The sequence below is a fragment of the Nannobrachium achirus genome (genome assembly GCF_963921795.1).
Source record: "Nannobrachium achirus genome assembly, chromosome: 6".
NCBI lineage: Eukaryota > Metazoa > Chordata > Actinopteri > Myctophiformes > Myctophidae > Nannobrachium > Nannobrachium achirus.
In genome coordinates this window covers 17,122,374-17,141,524 of record NC_137815.1, presented here as the reverse complement: position 1 = coordinate 17,141,524, position 19,151 = coordinate 17,122,374, and the positions used below count along the sequence as shown (strand labels likewise).

The following is a 19,151-nucleotide window of genomic DNA, read 5'->3' as shown; positions in this document are numbered from 1 at the left end:
TGGGTGTGTTTTAACCGATTGTGAGGACTGGCTATATTAATTAATTTTGCTTGGGACCCCCTGGAACCTACCCAAAGACCCCTGGCTGTCCCTGGACCCCACTTGCCTAAACAATACTATAGTCAATGTTCCATTTTGATACAGAACAGTTTGTTATTTTATTATACCTCAAATGTAGATTACTGTATGTAAAACGCTAATCCCCCCAAATTGATATATTCCTATTCGGCAACAACATTTGTCAAGATTTTGTCAACAATATTCGGCCAATCCACAATCGTGGCCTTACAATGTGTTGTGACGTGCGAGCTTGAACCTTGTCTAGTGTTCTCTAAAAGCTTGGAAATTAAACAGGGCTTGCTGGGAGCCCCCTGGAACTCCCTTAACGACCCAGACCCAACTATGAGATCCACTGTCCTAGATGTCCTCCTGTATTATGTTATAGAAACATGAAGACGGTACATGTATGTATAGTTCCCTGAAGTATAAGTTGATGACATTGAGCCCAATATCCCATGTCATGACAGTGACAATTATCTGATTTGTTTCAAAAGTGTAAATATAACGATATGGATATGAATTTTTGGATTTTATGGAATTGCGTTGCGCCAAACAACCTGGCATCAGAAATATTAAATTGCTGCTGTGCCCATGGAAATACCACTGTCCAAAAGAAACGTACTGTGAGGATATTGATTATGAATTATTTTTTTGTAACATGGTTCACCCATTTGGAAAAGAATCTAGCATTCTCATTTCCAGCTCTGTGCTGGAGTCAAAACAAAACATTAAATTGGTTATCCCATCAAACTGATTTGGTCTGTGTGTTTTATTTAGACAAGGTTATCTACATTCTCTCTGTGTCATAATGATATATCACAATTAAAGTTTGAAAAGCTATTTAACACCTTGTTACACTACCACTTTCATCACAGCTGTTACAAGTCAGATGATTTTTAATAATTACAGTTAAATTAATATATCCATAAAAAAATAAAGACTGCCAAGAATTTGGCTGGAATCTCCTGGATTTTGACCCCATCTCCTGCCATGCTCCTTGGTGTTGGCATTGGCATTTCTCCTGGATTTGACAAGTATTCCTCTTCTGCACACTGCAGTGAGGGGCTTCTCGGATTTGGTATCAAACTCCCAAAATTCACCAGAACACAGGAAATTACATCTACTATATTACATTACATTTTAGGGGTGGGGGCAAGATCATACAGATATTCAGTAAGTAATAACTTAAAGATGAGAAGTCATTATTAAAGATGTCTTACTTTGCTTTAGTCATCAAATCTGTACACCTACATTTGACATTTTAAGGCTGACATATTGTAGGCCTACACTGTACATGCTAGTAAAGCAAGCCTGATACAAGTATCAAACATGCACAAAATTCCACAGAACACAGGAAAATATATAGCCTATTGTCCGGCATTGTATAATTACTGGTCGGCATTGTGTTCTTTAATAAGAAGGCTTTTTATCTTATTTTTCTGTTTTCCCATGAATTTCCTGTCGTTCCGCATGCGCACCACCGCCATCTATTGGACGTTTCTATTGAAAATGGGTCAGGAAATCCAAGGAAAAACAGAAAAATATCGGATAAAAAGGCTTCTTATTAAAAAAAACACAAGGCCGGCCAAGATTTACAATGGCTTGTGACTTTATTAAGCACTTTGTTTGTGAAATTTGAACGTTTTTGTAGTTTGTAGACGCGAATGAATTCACATCCTTCAACCGAGGTGAATCCTCATCCATGACGGTCGTACGTCATGTTATCAGCGACCGCCATGTTCCCAGAATGCAACAGTCTCCCTGGCTGCCATAGCAACGGAACATGGCGTCTGTCTGGTCTTGGTGTATCTTATGTAGTTTGTTGTTTTCCAATCTCTCTACCGCGAAATCACTGCAAAACTCCACGGATTCCAACTCTACAGACACTGATTCAACCCTAAACCCAACGGGTTTCAACTCTACAGACTCTAACCCAACCCTACAGCCCACGGTGGACTTCACCACGACGGAGGTGCCGGGAATCGAACCTTCCAGCCCGGACTGGATTAAGTAGGCTGCTGGGATTTATATTTGACTTTTTACTTTAAACAATATCACCAATAACACAATGAAGATATACTTACAAGTACGATTTTGACTTGAGTCAAAGAATCAAAGGCATAACAAATATGAGTATTAATAACACTTCATAGGGGCATGTTCATAAACGTAACTGATGACTAATTGTTGATTAACTCATGCATTAATTCATCATTAGTTCCTGTTGATTAATTACTGACTTAACCAAAGTTATTGAATCATTAGTTTAGGGCCACACGGCGTGGTAGGTTATAGATCTGCTTTTTTTTCTCCGTGGCCATGGCTTCAGTATGTCACAGCTCTGGTCCAGAGCTACAATATGCCCAAGATCAGTGCTCATAATGGTTAGCAAGTACTCAATATAAAATGGACCATTTTACACATAAAAATAATATATTTATTTCCAGTTGTAATAACTATAAAGGGGGTCCTCCCTATGTTCCCAAGGTTCTATGTTTCCAGGTTAGGTTTAGGGTTAGGGGTAGGGTTAGGGGTAGGGTTAGGGTTAGTTAGGGTTAGGGTTAGGGTAAGGGTTAGGGTTAGGGTTAGGGTTAGGGTTAGGGTAGGGTTAGGGTTAGGGTTAGGTTTAGGTTAGGGTTAGGATTAGGTGGTAAATGGGGAATATAGAACCCTGGGAACATAGAACCTTGGGAACATAGGTACGGTCCCCTATAAAGTACAATATTTTCCGCTGAGATGTGGGGGATAGAAGTAGAGACCCCTGGTCTTCAACGTTTTCAGGCCAAGGACCCCTTTGTTGAGAGAGAGATGAAGCAGGGACCCCCACAACCTGTTCATATAGATTCCATGTAATTTGTGTTTTCAGATATTTAACCACTTGAACCGTCAATACATAATAAACTTGACATTTCACTCTGCCAATGCCCATCCTGCTACATATCACTCAAAGATTTGGGGGACCCCCTGTAGTAACTCTGAGGACCCCCTAGGGGTCCCGGACCCCCTGTTGAAGACCCTTGAAGTAGAGTATATGGATCAAAGGACATAAAAAGTAAAAAAGTGCCTCAACATTACTTTCCACCACTGTATACAGCAGCACGCCGGACACTCCTGGAATCGAACCTCTGCCCACAGAACCGGTGCCACCATCCGCTGTACCCCTGCCTCTGTCCGGACACCTGCTCTCTCCACTCACAGATGGTACACATTTAAAACCCTCTATGTTCATATGAAGCTGCAATGCAGGACTTCTTTTAAAGATGCACGCAGCTACTATTAACCTTTTAACTGTGTTATAATACAATATAAATTTGTATTACAACTATCCTAATTATAATACACTACAATGGATTATAACTGTGATTAAAATACTCTTTAAATGTATTACTATGATAACTACAGTATATTAATACTGGTTATAACACAATAGATTCTATTATGATACAACTATATCCTGGTGGTCTAAATGAAAAGTCAGTGAGTGATCAGTCATTATGATGTGTTTGGCCCTGTTGGGCCTAGCTCAGACTAGGGGTGCCACGGTTCAGTCAGCCCACGGTTCGGTTCGTATCTTGGTTTTTGGCTCACGGTTTCGGTACGGTTTCGGAACTGTAAAAATTGAAAATGGAAAAAATAAAGAATCCAAAATGTTCAGTTAATTTAAAAGATGGGATGCAATCATTTGTTTCCCCCTAAAACATGATAATCAGTTATTATGATTAACTAGGAGGAAGATTTTCTCCAAAAAATGTAGTTTTTATGTGACCACACCCAAAAAAATTAAGAATTTCGGTTCATTCGGTATGGGCTGTTCGGTTCGGTACAGGGCCATTCGGTTCGGTATACCGGTTCGGTTCAGTATTGTGGCACCCCTAGCTCAGACCTACTCTGGAGTGGATACTTTTTAGTACCACGTTTAGTACCACTTTCACACCACTCTACCCAACTCCTTGTAGTGGAAAACCTGGCACAAGTGGGCGGTGTGGAGTGGTGTGGTGTTGTGCCATGTCAGTGGAAAAGGGGCTATAGAGTGTTTGTTCAGTTACAGGGGTCTCCCCGTGTCCCCACCTCTTTAATAAACACAACATTTGCCAATTTCAGCCAATCAGGAGATTGGTACTCTTTTATCAACCTAAAATGTATAGTAGGGTCCCAGACTGTTCCAAGTTTGTCTGCTCATTCCTTTGTGTCATCACTTACAATTTCACTTGTTTGTCCTGTATCCTGTATGAGTTCTCTTTCCTGATTGGATAAAAATGGTATCTTTGACTGATAGCATTTATTTTGTTTACTAGGGGGCTGGAGAGACAGGGGTTGCTGAACATACACTCTGTGGCAATGATTACTGTCACAATATAGAGCTATTTAACACTTTAATTTGAACGAAAAACCTTTAAATTGCAGCGTCCCATATGAGGTTATTGTGTGTGTGGGTGTGTGTGTGTGTGTGTGTGTGCGTGCGTGTGTGTGCGTGCACGTGCGTGTTGTGGGTCTAGTTGTCAGCGTGTGTCCCTGTGATGAGCAGCAAGGCGTGTGTGACATCAACTGCTGCTGTGACATCATGGACTGCGGTGACCAAGTGGCTCTGTTCACCTCGTGCTCTGTGACACATGTCAGGCAAGTCACTGTGAGCTTGTAGATCAGGTATATTCAACTTTTGTTTAGTCTGTCTGTCTGTCTATTTATTAAATGTTTGTGTGTGCACGTGTGTGTGTGTTAGGGGTGGGCAATATAATCGATATGGCAATACATCGCGCTAGTTTATTTGCCAATACTGTATCGATACTTCAGGCCGCAGTATCGCGACACTTTGAGGAAAATAAAATATGTTCCCATGCATAGGAACCAATGTTAGAAGTCCGGTCCTGACACTCCGCTGCCTCTAGATGTCGCTGTACTATAGTACTACTTCCCCTTCCCACGTTCAGTGAGTGAGGTCTCTTGAGAAAATGGCTGCGAACGACGAAAACAACATTAGAGCAGTGCCTTCAGCTTTTAAAGCTGAATTATAGCAATAGTATCGCAATAGTATCGTATCACAAAGATTCACAATATATCGTGATACTATTGCATCGTGACCCAAGTATCGTGATACGTATTGCATCGCGAGATTCTTGCCAATATCCACCCCTAGTGTGTGTGTGTGTGTGTGTGTGTGTGTGAGTGTGTGTGTGTGTGTGTGTGTGCGTGTGTGTGTGAAGAATTATATCAACTGTGTTAATGTTTTAGTCTGTCTGTACTGTCTATTTATTAAATGTAGTTTTCTTTTGTCTTTCCAGTGAGAGCCAGATGAAATGCAGTGGGCTCACAGCCTCGTATTCTTTAGGCAGCAGCGTGGATGGTTTCTCCGTTCCGCTCGCTACGTTCCAGACACACTTTAACTACGACATCTTCTGCCTTCAGTCCCACAACCGTAAGTCACGTTAAAACGGGAGCGTGTCGCTGTTACTACATGTCATCTTTTCGACACCCGACTCTAACCCTCACCCTAACCCTAACCTCCGTGGAGTGAGTAGCTAACCCTTCGCTCAAAATGATGGTCGTTCGAAAGAGCGCGATCTTCCCCGTTAAAACAGTGTGGTTCCCACACTTTTTAGCTCAAGAACCAAAAGATACATTTTATGTCTCCCTGGAACCCAAACTAGTGAGAATAGCTGATCTGCTATTTTCACTACTTCTTTGATTTTATTTTAAATGTACAGTATGTATGAAAGCTGAACCACAACAAGACAGTCTATACCAGGGGTCTTGCATGTTTTCAGACCAAGGACCCCTTAGTTGAGAGAGAGATGAAACAGGGACCCCCACAGCCTTTTCATAGATTCCATAGTTTCATTGTTTGACAGCACGATCATCAGTGTATTTTGGATTCATGTCAATTTGTATTTTCAGATATTTAACCACTTGAACCGTCAATACTTAATAAACTTTACCTTTCACTCTGTACTTGGTCTGCTCTTTTTCCCCTCTACACCAAACCTCTTTTCCAAAAATAGCCGATCTACAAGCTCACAACGCCTCGCAGCGTGAGGCGTTGTGAGCTTGTAGATCTGCTATTTTTGGCTAAAGTTCTCAGAAAATGGACACTATGGTTCAAGTGGTTAAAGGACCACTTCACCTCTGGGACAACCAGATCTTATTTTATTGTAGTTTGGAACACGATCAACACAATCCTGAGTTATTTTTTGTGTTCAATCTGTGTTTTTAGATATTTTAGTATTTCAGCATGCTACAAAGCATCATCTGATGCATTTCGCATCATATGATGCATCAGATGATGCAATATCATGCTACAAAGCATCATATGATGGTCTATACCAAAACAACAGCTATCAGGCCTAAATTCTTCCCCAGGGCCCATTTGCAATATCCTCCTCAAGTCCTCATATCCGAGGTATGTGTCTGTGTGTCTTCTAGGAGTTGATGGGTTATCATATTCCCAGCCTGCTCTTCCAACCCTCAGCAGTTTCGATTCCCTCTTTGAGCAGTTTGCAGACGCCAGCTTCAGTGTTTTATCAGCTCAGACGGAGAACCAGGACTCAAACACATATCTGGTGCGTCTCAGACCCTGTTCACAAGGATGTTTTAATACTAAATACTACATTATATATATACTGTACTACACATTTATTTTTCACTTTACAGTTTGGGGACGTCATAGCCACGGTGGAACAGAGTGGGGAGGAGGGGGTTTTGCGGTTACCTGTGCCTGGCACGAGCGCCCTCTACTGTTTAGACGCAAATCCTGCAGGTTGGTACCAGCGAGCGTCTCATTCTTTTTAATGTGACGTTCTCATAAATAATAGATAGATGTGCTCTACATCTTGGAAATCTGTGTTTGAACATTTAAACATTTCAGAGAATAGTGTTTCATATCAGGGCTGTGGCATCAGGAGTGGAAGTAGTATTATTATACTACTGTAGTATTCCTTGTACTTGGTTTCCCTGTCTGCCAAAACAAACAGTGAAAACACCTGAATACAGAGAGAGGACAGTGTGTTTCTGCAGATAAACTACTCCAATGGCTGATAACTGCCGGTATAAAGAAGAAAAAAACACAGGGCCTTTAACAGTAGAAGGACTTCTAAGGCGTTGTTTTGAATGCTAGATATTTACGGGAGAGTGTTTTCTGCTGGTGATTCAGTCTGAGTGTATCAAAGGGCGCGTTCGGAAATGCACACCGGGTGTGGTTAGGGTTAGGGGTTAGGCATAGTTTTACTGAGGTTAGGGTTAGGTTTAGGCATAGTTTTATTGAGGTTAGGGTTAGGATTAGGGTTAGGTTTAGACACACACCCGGTGCGCATTTCCGAACGCACCCTTTGATACACTCGGACTGAATCACCTGCAGAAAACACTATGTACACGAGGCCGCCTGGGAAACAGAAGGGCCCAAGTTCCAGCCAACCAATGTGTCCCTGAGCAAGATACTTAGGCCTAGGCCAGACGGAGCTGGACATTTCATATATCCCGGTTTTCCAGATATCCACAAAGAAAAATATCTAGGTCCACACGACAAGGATATCTAGGTCTAAAATAATCGGAGTCCCCAGACCCCCACTAAGGGGACAAGCACACACACAGTAAAGTCTTCAGAGATATCCGTGTTCCATGCCTACACGGATCCAGTGAATCGGATGTGTTTCAATATCTTCACTTAATTATCCGGTTTCAAAAATATCCAGTTTCGCGGCCGAAATATCCAGCTTCGTGTGGCTGCAAGCCCCAATCGCAAAAGAAATGTCTAGATTCAGAAATATCCAGATTTGTGTTGCCGGCACCTTAACCCCTAACCGCAAACTGAAATAACTGTCGGTCTATATAATTATCAATTATTATAATTAACAACATGTCGCAGTTTTAGCTTGTAGAGCAGTACTGTGACTGATTTAAATGAATACCGTTTGCGTCTTCTCAGCGTTCTTAAAGCAACAGAGCAGTCGTTGTTCCCGAAGAATTGTTGTGGAGAAGGACTGCACCACTCTGCCTGCTCTGAACGTCTATACTTATACTGACCTGCAGCTACGCTCTGTGAGTCCTCACTGTGCTGTACACACACACACACACACACTGCTCTGAACGTCTATACTTATACTGACCTGCAGCTACGCTCTGTGAGTCCTCACTGTGCTGTATACGCACATATTTTTTTTATTGTTTTCTCTTTAAAAAATATTTATAGTTTATAGATGGCTAGATAGGAAGTCATAAGAATGAGTTGTCAATGCCCCTGGTGGATGAATTTGTTAATGGTCTGTGACCCCCAAAATAAACATATTTGAACTGGGGACCCCCACCCTGACAAGCACTTGGAATTGTCGGTATTAATGTGACTCGGGTCCACAGATAAATATTGTGAAAATAGCAGATCTACATGCTCACAACGCCTCGCAACGCGAGGCGTTGTGAGCATGTAGATCGGCTATTTTCACAATGTTCGTCTCTTGCTTACTTAATATTTGACAGTTTGGCCAGTCCTGTCGAATATTCGACTATTCAAATACTTTGAGGTAGAATAATTCAAATACTAAAAATCACTATTCGTGAATGCCCTAACGCACGCACACACGTGCAAAAGTACTACTGGCATCTAAACTGAAACAGGCATTTGATTTAAATACCAAAAATGAGAGCACACTTTAATTATCCAGAACGTCCCATTTAACAAGTTTCATTTCACAAATTTGTCAAAACCTTCGATAATAGCAGATCTTCAAGCTCACACAACCCACCACAAACCATCGCAACACTACACGTGCATCATTTTGATTCACAGGTCAGGTCACTGTAGCTTAAATGTTTTTTATTAGCAATACACAATCGTAGTTGTTGTTAAAGTTGTCGTGTTGTGATTAATATTTCTGCTCTGCTTCACAGATGAAGGGTGAAGATGCAGAGGTGAGTATTTAAGCCTAGCCTAGTTCACTTTAAATGAACATCCTTTCATTGCCTGGGTGTGAATATAAAAGGAAAAGAGTGCATTAAAAAAAGATATACTGTAGTGTAGCTACATTGTTCAAAATTAAACTTGTTTTATTCTCCTGGATAATAAAGCCTGGTAAACCTTCCAGGTGCATGGACGGTCTGGCCCCGCCCCCAAGCACTGGGTTGGCATTTTGAAAAAAACTAAAAGTGGAAGTGACAGACGCTGATTGGACCTTCCACCTTTTGGTTTCTGCAAAACGCCCACCCAGTGCAGAGTGCCCACGACCCGGATGGTTTACCAGGCCAGATAATAACATGACACCGGTGGACACCAGTCCACCGTGCTAAAGCAATACATTGGGTTGTGTCCGATAGGGCATTCACCAAATATTAGAATATTCGAATATCAAAGTCACTATTCGACGTTGTTCACCGAAGTCGAATATTCGTTTATATATATATATTTTTTTTTTGTTTTCTCTTTAAAAAATATATAGTTTATAAAGCTTGGCTAGATAGGAAGTCATTGAGTCATAAGAATGAGTTGTCAGTGCCCCTGGTGGATGATTTTTTTTATGCTTTATACCAGGGGTTCTCAAAACTTTTTAGGCCCCCAAAATAAACACATTTGAACTGGGGACCCCCACCCTGACAAGCACTTGGAACTGTAGGTATTACATTTAATGTGACTCGGTTCCGCAGATAAATATTGTGAAAATAGACGATCTACATGCTCACAACGCCTCGCGTTCGCCTCTTGTACTTAATATTTGACAGTTTGGCCAGTCCTGTCGAATATTCGACTATTCGAATACTTTGAGGTCAAATAATCTGAATACTAAAAATCACTATTCGTGAATGCCCTAGTGTCCGAGGTTATGATTGACAGCTGTCACCATCTGCCAATGTGTGTGTGTGGTGTGCAGCTTTCACACCCGAGGCCAGAGATGTCCTTGCTGTGTATTTATGTTTGTGTTGTGTGTTGTGTGCGTGCGTGCGTGACTGTGCGTGCTCCAGGTTGTGGGTGTGGAGTTGTCTTCGGTTGTGTACAGCTCTCTGGAAGGTTCTGTGACGGAGGTGGAGCTGAGTGAAACGAACGACCTCAGTCCAGTTCTACTGAACCCAACGCTCTGTGCTGCTGTGGTGATGCAGGTACATGAATGAATGGATGTTCTACTGCAGGGGTCTTCAACGTTTTCAGGCCAAGGACCCCTTAGTTGAGAGAGACATGAAGCAGGGACCCCCACAACCTGTTCATAGATTCCATATAGTTTCATTGTTTGACAGCACTATCGTGAATCGTCAGTATATGTTGGATTCATGTCAACTTTCAGATATTTAACCACTTGAACCATCAATACTTAATAAACTTCACCTTTCACTCTGTACTTAATCTGTTCTTTTTCCTCTCTATACCAAACCTCTTTGCCGAAAATAGCTGCGAGGCGTTGTAAGCTTGTAGAAAAAAACGTTATATCACTCAAAGATTTGGTGGACCCCGTGTAGTAACTCCGAGGACCCCCTAGGGGTCCCAGACCCCCTGTTGAAGACCCCTCTTCTACTGAAAGCACTGCTAGTCTGTGCCGCTGTTTTGCCTCTGGTCAGTGGATGGATAAACTACTCTGTACCGCTGCGTGTACACATGCATGAATTAATGAGTGAATGAAAGAATGGATGGCTATTTGAATGGGTATGAATGGGCTATTCAAAAACAGCTGATGTACAAGCTCAAGCTAGATCCATGGAAGCCTGCCTGTTATGATTCCAAATTGTATGTACAACTTGTTTTTATTACAGTGTCATATGTAAATAATCATTTTTTCCTCACCTCAGGTGGACTATGTGGTGAAGTACACCCCTGCTGGTGAAATAGTGAACTGCAGTGCGTCCGTGACACTTGGATCGGTCCGTGGACGTGCACTGACCCTGGAGCAGCAGTTTACTATCGCATTTGTCCAGGTAATAAATGATGTCGCAACTTTTATTTTCTTCCAATAATAACACTAGCCCATGAGACTGAAAAACTCATGAATATCAATATTGTATCTAAAGAGCTGTAATATCTACACCAGGGGTCTTCAACAGGGGGTCCGGGTCCTCAGAGTTACTAAAGGGGGTCCTCCAAATCTTTGTGTGATAGAAACCTTTTTTCTCCTTTTTTTATAGTAACCACATGAACCCTAACGTCCATGTTCTGAGAACTTTTGCCAGATCTACAAGCTCACGGCGTGGTTGGCTTAACTTGGCTACGCATTACTACTTTGATCTATCAGAGACACACTGAGACACGCTGCTACTACCAGCTAGCCAACCACACCGGGGGGAGGCGGCGTAACGAGGAAGCGAGATACAGTTTGGAAAAAGCTGCTAAATTTTCACAGATAGATTAAAAATACTCTACGGCATCGCTGATTTGCGCCGATTTGCACACGTTTCCGCGGTCTACTAGTGCAGTTCTGGGTATCTTTAAAGAATCTCAACAACATCTGAGCGACGCTGTATTCGTCCGAGACCAGACAGTGGTAGCGTTGCGTATCAGAGAGACCCAACGGACGAGCAAGGGACTGTATTTACCGATACATCAAAATACAAAAAGAGGTAAAAATACAGTCCCATAAGGGGCTAGTAGATCGGCTATTTTCACAATTTCTGCCTCATATATTTGACAGTTTGGCCAATGTTTAATTTGTCACTTTAGAGGTTTTAAAAAGTCCTTAATGTGCAGATTCATGTACCATAGGGTGACCATATTTCCAGCCACTCAAACCGGGACGCAAAACACTTGCCTAAAACTGGGACCCTAAAATCAATGCGCACGTTACCGTGCACGCACGTGCCCATTCTCTAACGTTCGTGCACGCACACACACGCACCGCAGGGTTGCATACAGGCAGTGAGTGATTGACAAACAGCCTCAGCGTTGAATTCAGACACGCAATGAATTTGTTCCTGTTTTCTGATTGGTTAGGTGAGCATGTTTTCATGAAAAGAACATAACAAATGTCTATGCAACCATTGAAAACAGCTACTATTATTTTAATTCTGGCGAAAACCGGGACAATTTTGCAGTGAATGTTGAAAAGCGGGACATATCAGTGTTTTAAAGATATTTGTCGGGACACCGGGACACGCAGCTTGAAAACGGGACTGTCCCGGGTAAAACGGGACGTCTGGTCACCCTAATGTACCATACACTTAAACTGTATGTTGGTTTGTTTACTGTTGAGTGAGAAAACAACGTAGGTTGAGGACCACTGTGATAGAGAATCAGTTAGGATTTAGATCCAGTTTTCAGTGGACACTCAAGGCTTTGATCCAGTTTTCAGTCGACTCTCAGTGTGAACTCTTGGTTTGTTTGTTGTCATTTCTTCTGTTTCACAGGAGGCTGTGGACCAAGACATTCTCCCCTACAGTGGAAATCCAGGTTATGTGGTAGGACTCCCCCTTGTGGCTGGAACAAGAACTACAGAATATCCTTTACTTGCTGAGGGTGAGATCACTGACCATGTTGTTGGAGCAGAGATGGAGCAAGGTTTTGCTCAGACTGCAGAAAATCATTTTTTTCTTCTCAAGTCTGTCCACACTGATATTTACAAATGATCAGTCGCAAGTCTATTATACTAGTAAGAAGTTCCCTTTAGGGCGAGGTCGCGCCATGTATTGGCCATCTGGCTAGTGATGTGTATCGGACCAGTTACCCATATATGGAGACCCCTGGTACCCATATATGGAGATCCATGTACTGTATATGGAGATATGCTGTGAGAGCCCAAACATGCTTACTCAGTTATTCGTTATGTGAAAGTCCTATGACATCTCACATCATACATACAATCCCTTTTATGCCCATACATGGAGATCCCTGTCTGTAGAACCAACCACACAGGGCTGTCTTGGCCATATATGGATTCTGTTAGTGTGGTATGTGGCCTATGTGGCCTCCATTTATGGGCATTCCAATATGAAGTCCTGTTAGTATGGGCTTAATATTGATGATCAGGGATCAGGGATCTCCATATATGAGCATAAAAGGCATTCTGTTAGTGTGGTTCCCTTGACATCACAGTGATGTCAGAGCATGATGTCAGAGCCCATAGACCGTAAAAAGCATACACGTCCTGACGGATGTGCTGTTTTACATACTAAACTGCGACTTTTGGTCACAATTATATAGTAGGCCCTATATATTTTGATATAGTCATCAATCATACATCATAGTCATCGTACGTTTACTCGCAGATTGTAAAAAACTATCTGGATAGGCCAAATTGGGGTTTGGGCTGTGAACACAGCCGAAGACTCTGTAGGCTATGTTCACTCTGACCTGACCAAGACAAAGGCAGTCTTCAGTAGGCCTACAGTATATTTATTCTCCACTGGTTGAGCTCCTTAACAGCCCTCTTCACAGGGATCCTTCAGAGCAGTGATAGGTGGGGCATGCTGACCGTGTTGCAGGGTTCAGGGCAGCAGGACTGTCTTCAGGGACCTCACCACCGCTCCCCTGTGCTGTTTGGTGTGGAGACACTGTCTGGATGCACCTTGAGGTGAGTTCTGTCTGGTTGCAGGGTGAGGTGAGTTCTGTTTGGTGTGGAGACACTGTCGGGATGCACATTGAGGTGAGTTCTGTCTGGTTGCAGGGTGAGGTGAGTTCTGTTTGGTGTGGACTGTGGAGACACTGTCTGGATGCACCTTGAGGTGAGTTCTGTCTGGTTGCAGGGTGAGGTGAGTTCTGTTTGGTGTGGAGACACTGTCTGCATCAGGGACGTGCTGGCCATTGGGAAAAGCGGGGCAACTCCCGAACGGCCGGCCCAGGCCGGCCATTAGGAAAAAAATGTAAATAAAATGTCGGCCTTTGTTCCATTTTTGTGGCTGGGCGGCCAACAAAGTAAATCGTCACTGTCGGGCAGAAACCTCGTATCTCCAAGTTTCAAATTTGTAAATTTTTTCGCAAAGCAAAGCCCTGACGATCTACAAGCCCTGACGATCTACAAGCACACAACGCCTCGCACCGCGATGCGTTGTGTGCTTGTAGATCGTCTGTTTTCACTAGTTTAAATCATTTTTAAAATGATAAATACAAAACAAACGGTTTTGGACATTTTCCACCCGACAACGACGAAATATAACTCATGTAATTGGCCCTCTGGCTTTTCACTTTGTCACAAATCTTTGAGTAGCAGCAGCGCTATAGAGAGAGATCTCTCTCTATAGCGCGCAATGAGGGCCTCTCCGACTCTTTTTCCCGGGCTGAATCAGGGGCCCAGCATGTCCCTGGTTTGCATGCACCTTGAGGTGAGTTCTGTTTGGTCTGGATGCAGGGTGAGGTGAGTTCTGTTAGGTGTAGACATGCTGTGTGGATGCAGGGTGAGGTGAGTTGCTGAGCTGCATCAAAGCACTACAGAAATGCGGTCATATACTCTAGTCTAGGCCAAAGGAAATGTGATGATTTTGAAAAGATAACTTACAATTTAGACATTTTTCAGACGCTCCTCTCCAGATCTAATATTGTAAGATCAGAGAAAATGACATGAACTGTAGTCAACAAATTTGACATAGAATGCAAGGAAACCAATGACTGAAACCCATTTAGACTGGGAACGCCTGTTCGTAACTATACCTTTCAATCAGGGAATTGTACAGTATAGCAACATTCTTTTTGAATAAAAATTTGAAGTTTTTCAGAAAACATATAGGTTAGAATGGGCCACAGGTCTAAATTGGTTAAGTGCTTCAAAATAACATGCTGTCTAAATAATACTTGTGGACAAGCATGTCTTTCTACATACTGTATGTCAGGGTTCCCCTATGGGGCTGTTAAGTATGACATCATTTTGTAGGCAGAGGAGAATTTCTGCCCCCAGTTTCCGTGAATCTTTTTACTATTTTTACTATTTACACATTTTTCTTCTCTTTGTTGTTGAAAGGAAGGTGTTAGAATTATACTTTAGTCGTTATTTTTTAGTCGTTGTTTTTTGAAATAGCGAGGGACAGAAAATGCTCTGGGGGCAGATTCTCCTCTGCCTACAAAATGATGTCACGGCATAAAAGCCCCATAGGCGGCCTGCGGGGTGCTACTGTCTGGCCCCCACCAACCCCAGTAATGATGGTGGTATAAGAGCAGCAACACTAGTATATCGTCGTTGTTGGGTGGAAACCTTGTATCTCCAAATTTGTATGTTCTTTTGCAAAGTAAATCCCTGCTTCATCATACAAGGCTGTCGCACAAAAGTAGTGAAAACAGCAGATCTACAAGCACACAACGCCTCGCGATAGATCGGCTGTTTTCACTAGTTTAAATCATTTTTAACACATTCAGTGCCACCTTTTCACCACTAGAGGGCGCCCAATGGCCATAGAATCTCTCATAGACAAGCGTTGTATATGCACAAGCCGTGCGCAGCCATGACACGCCTGAACACTTTCCTTTGTGTCATGAACAGGGACAGGATGAAGTTAGCTTGAAGTTAGCTATTGGCTACCAAGCATTTTAGAAGCCCTATTTTCGGCGATTTAGCCATGATTAAACATCCATCCATGCACACCTCATGGATATGCATGGAACAGAGAAAATGAGCTCTAAAGATCCTGGATTGCATTGAAGTGGATGCTAAATATCGGCGGCGCGACGCAGATATTTTTTTTTTAAAAGCCGAACTAGTTCGGGATCGGCACCCTGATAAGGTCCAAATAAAGCCGAACTAGTTCGGGATTGGCGCAGTAAGAGTTAAAATGATAAATGCAAAACGAACGGTTTTGGACATAGAAGATTTTCACCCGATAACGTCAATATCTGAACTGTCGCTGGATTAGCGGGAACGCCACCGTCGCCCCCTGCAATGTTGTGGCCCTCGGCTTGGACATAATTCGGCCCTTGGGGAAAACTAATTGGGGAACCCTGCTGTATGTGAACCAGTAACCATCATACATCTGTGTGTGTGTGTGTGTGTGTGTGTGTGTGTGTGTGTGTGTGTGTGTGTGTGTGTGTGTGTGTGTGTGTGTGTGTGTGTGTGTGTGTGTGTGTGTGTGTGTGTGTGTGTGTGTGTGTGTGTGTGTGCAGCCTGCAGGAGGCAGCAAACTGCTCCTTGGTGTCCCAGGTCCTTCTGGACGTCCTGAGAGGACAGAGCGTCTCTCAGTACGTCTCCTCGTTTGGGAACTCTGCAGCCAGCGTTCCCCTGGACTGGGTCCCCATCAGGAACACCTACCAGCCTGCGGTGAGCTTTATTTACACATAGAGTTCTAAACACGCCTGACATTTAACTGTTCTGCTGCTGTTGACGACGCTCACCGTCATTGAAAGGGTTAATACCATGGCGCCGTTGACGGTGAGGACTGTCAATCTTACTGTATATACAGTAAAGATATTATTACTTACTGTACGTCGCTCCGGTCCCGCCCGCATCGGTAATGTCCGCGATTTGTTTACAACGCACGTCGGGCGTGCACGCGAAGTGAAGCTCCTCCATAGTAAATCCATTGAGAGGCCCATAAAGAAACTTCAATAACTCATAAAAGACATTTGTATACAAAAAGGGGTCTCCACTCTGCACACTCTAGACACGGGATGCGCGCAGCCATGTTTCCCTTCTGGACCCACACTGTCATGTGACTAGATGACGTAATCGTTGCCGTCAAGTGATAATCCAAAAAAACAAAAACAACCCCCTTCCAGCCCTTCAAAATAATAGCGGCGGCCTATGGAGGAAACGGCGTGGCACCGAGGCACCAAGCAACCTTCAGATTAAGAGGCACTATTAGTGTTAAGGCCTGGCCCTAACTGGGCCGGCCTGAGGCCCTACCCGGCCCGACTAGTTAGCATACATTTTAGGCCCTACCCTACCCTAAATGTCGGGTCGGGTTCGGGTAGAATTTGAGAACTCTTGCACAGTTTGCCAACAAGATTGAATAAACATTATGGATGGATGCTGTTGGGATCTCCTGATGTGTGGTGTGATGTGTTGTGATTGGTCCAGGATGGCCAGGGCTGCAGCGTCCCTGTGTCTCTGAACCTGGAGGTTGAGTGGACGCGGTATGGATCGCTACACAACGCTCAGGCACAGATCGTCAGCGTCACAGAGACCATCCTCACTAACACCACTGACTTGGTAAGATCGCCATTTTATCTCATTCTAAACCAGTCTTTTTCTTTTTACAAACCTGAACTTGTGTGTCCTCATATTCTGCTTCTGTTCTGAATCAAGGCCCACTGGAAACTCTTAAAACCACCTGACCACCTAGTTGATAAGGTGTTTGTTGTTTAGCCCTTTTTGAATCTTTTTCGGCTACACCAGTTGACATTATTGTCTGCTACAGGGGTTTTCAAAGTGGGTGACGGGGCACCCTGGGGTGCCGTGACGGCAGTCCAGGGGTGCCGCGAGATAATTTGATAATATTTGGAATTTATTTGGACACTTGGAAAAATATTATTTAGTATAATTTTAAACTTGAAGTACAAAGTTATTTTCAGTCAGTTCTAGCCTAAATGGCTATTATCTCAATGCTTTCGTTGCAACATAATCACTAAAATATCATCACTGTCTGGCAGAATCCTTGTATCTCCAAGTTTCAAATGTGTACGTCTTTTGCCCATCATACAAGACTGTCGCACAAAACTAGTGAAAACAGCCGATCTACAAGCACACAACGATGTGAGGCGCTGTGTGCTTGTAGTTGTTGGACATACAAGGTTTCCACCCGACAACGACGATATGCTATAAATATAAGGTGCTGGGAGTGAAAATTATAATGTAGGGGTGCCTCGGATTAAAAAATATATATTTATCGGGTGCCCTGAGACAAAAAAGTTTGGGAACCCCTGGGCTACATCATTTGTCATATTGTAATATTTGTAATATTGAATAAAAGCAGACATTTTAGACTAGTTCCTCAAAAAGAAAGTATTTGGGCTAATTAACATGTGTCTCATTGGTTGCTCCACGTGAATGATCTGGTTGTTCCGCGTGAATGATCTGGTTTCTGATTGGTTGCTCCACGTGAATGATCTGGTTGTTCCGCGTGAATGATCTGGTTTCTGATCGGTTGCTCCACGTGAATGATCTGGTTGTTCCGCGTGAATTATCTGGTTTCTGATTGGTTGCTCCACGTGAATGATCTGGTTGTTCCGGGTGAATTAGCTGGTTTCTGATTGGTTGCTCCACGTGAATGATCTGGTTGCTCCACGTGAATGATCTGGTTTCTGATTGGCTCCTCAGGCGTTGCTCTCTGGAGGCAGCAGGGTCCTAGAGGTCACGACCTCTGTGACCTTCACCCGGGTGTCTGCGGAGGCGGTGCCAGGCTTCAGAGCTCCGCCCACCTTTGATGCCAAACTACCCTTCCACTTCTTCTTCCCTTTTGTGTGAAAGGAGCCGTCAGCAAAGAACCTGAGTATTTATTTAACTCTTAAGAGTTCAAAACACCTGTTATCTTTTTTTAATAGGTCACTGTTTCTCAACTTGGAGTCCAGGGACCTAATGTTTGTACAAATGGAACCAACATGGGTCTCTTTGGTTCCATTTGTACACTCTCAAAGTTACAGGACTGTAAGGGTCCATTTGGTTCCATGTGTACACTCTCAAAGTTACAGAACTGTCTGTACGGGTCCATTTGGTTCCAAACAATCATTTTCCTGGAACCCGTGGGGGTCACCAGTAGAGCTTAAATCGGGCCTAAAAAAGTGAGCCCGGCCCAACCCAGCCCTACAGAATTTCAGCCCGGACCGAGCCCAAGCCCGATACATAATTGACAATTGGAGACCGGCCCAGCCCGAAGACCGACATTCTAAACAAGCTTATATGATGCAGACGGCAGCAGCCTTTTTTTCCTCATACAATATTGGTGATTTGTTAAGAACAGTGTCATTCTACCATTTTCCAACTGTCTTTATATATATATAAAATGCATTGTAGCAAGCACCGTCCTAATTATGGGGGAAAAAAGAAAAAAAAACATCGGAGCCTCGCTGGAAAATACAGCTGACGGCCGTTGCTAAATCAGGAAGCAGGCGTACAGGCCAACGTACGCCAGACGTATAGCTACAACGTTCACACTACGTCTATAATATTATTAGGATATCCAAAAGTGTCTGTGAATGGTTTCAACAATCTCCGCTCTGCTCTGCCACAGCAAGAAGCACTGAAGCACCCACTGGCCATAGCAGCCACCGCCACACACAC

General features: G+C 43.3%; 1 protein-coding gene across 1 annotated transcript; it reads left to right on the top strand.

The window, feature by feature from the left end:
- Nucleotides 1-1,843: 1,843 nt before the first annotated feature.
- On the top strand, nucleotides 1,844-18,621 carry tctn1 (tectonic family member 1; the record flags this gene model as incomplete). Its single annotated transcript, XM_080727972.1, has 15 exons — nucleotides 1,844-2,070; nucleotides 3,155-3,261; nucleotides 4,557-4,677; nucleotides 5,340-5,473; nucleotides 6,478-6,614; nucleotides 6,706-6,811; nucleotides 7,976-8,088; nucleotides 8,935-8,955; nucleotides 10,000-10,134; nucleotides 10,816-10,941; nucleotides 12,364-12,472; nucleotides 13,391-13,526; nucleotides 16,040-16,193; nucleotides 16,953-17,084; nucleotides 18,192-18,621. 15 exons carry the CDS (start codon nucleotides 1,844-1,846, stop codon nucleotides 18,336-18,338), a joined length of 1,905 nt encoding a protein of 634 aa, XP_080584098.1. The 3' UTR covers nucleotides 18,339-18,621.
- Nucleotides 18,622-19,151: the final 530 nt, after the last annotated feature.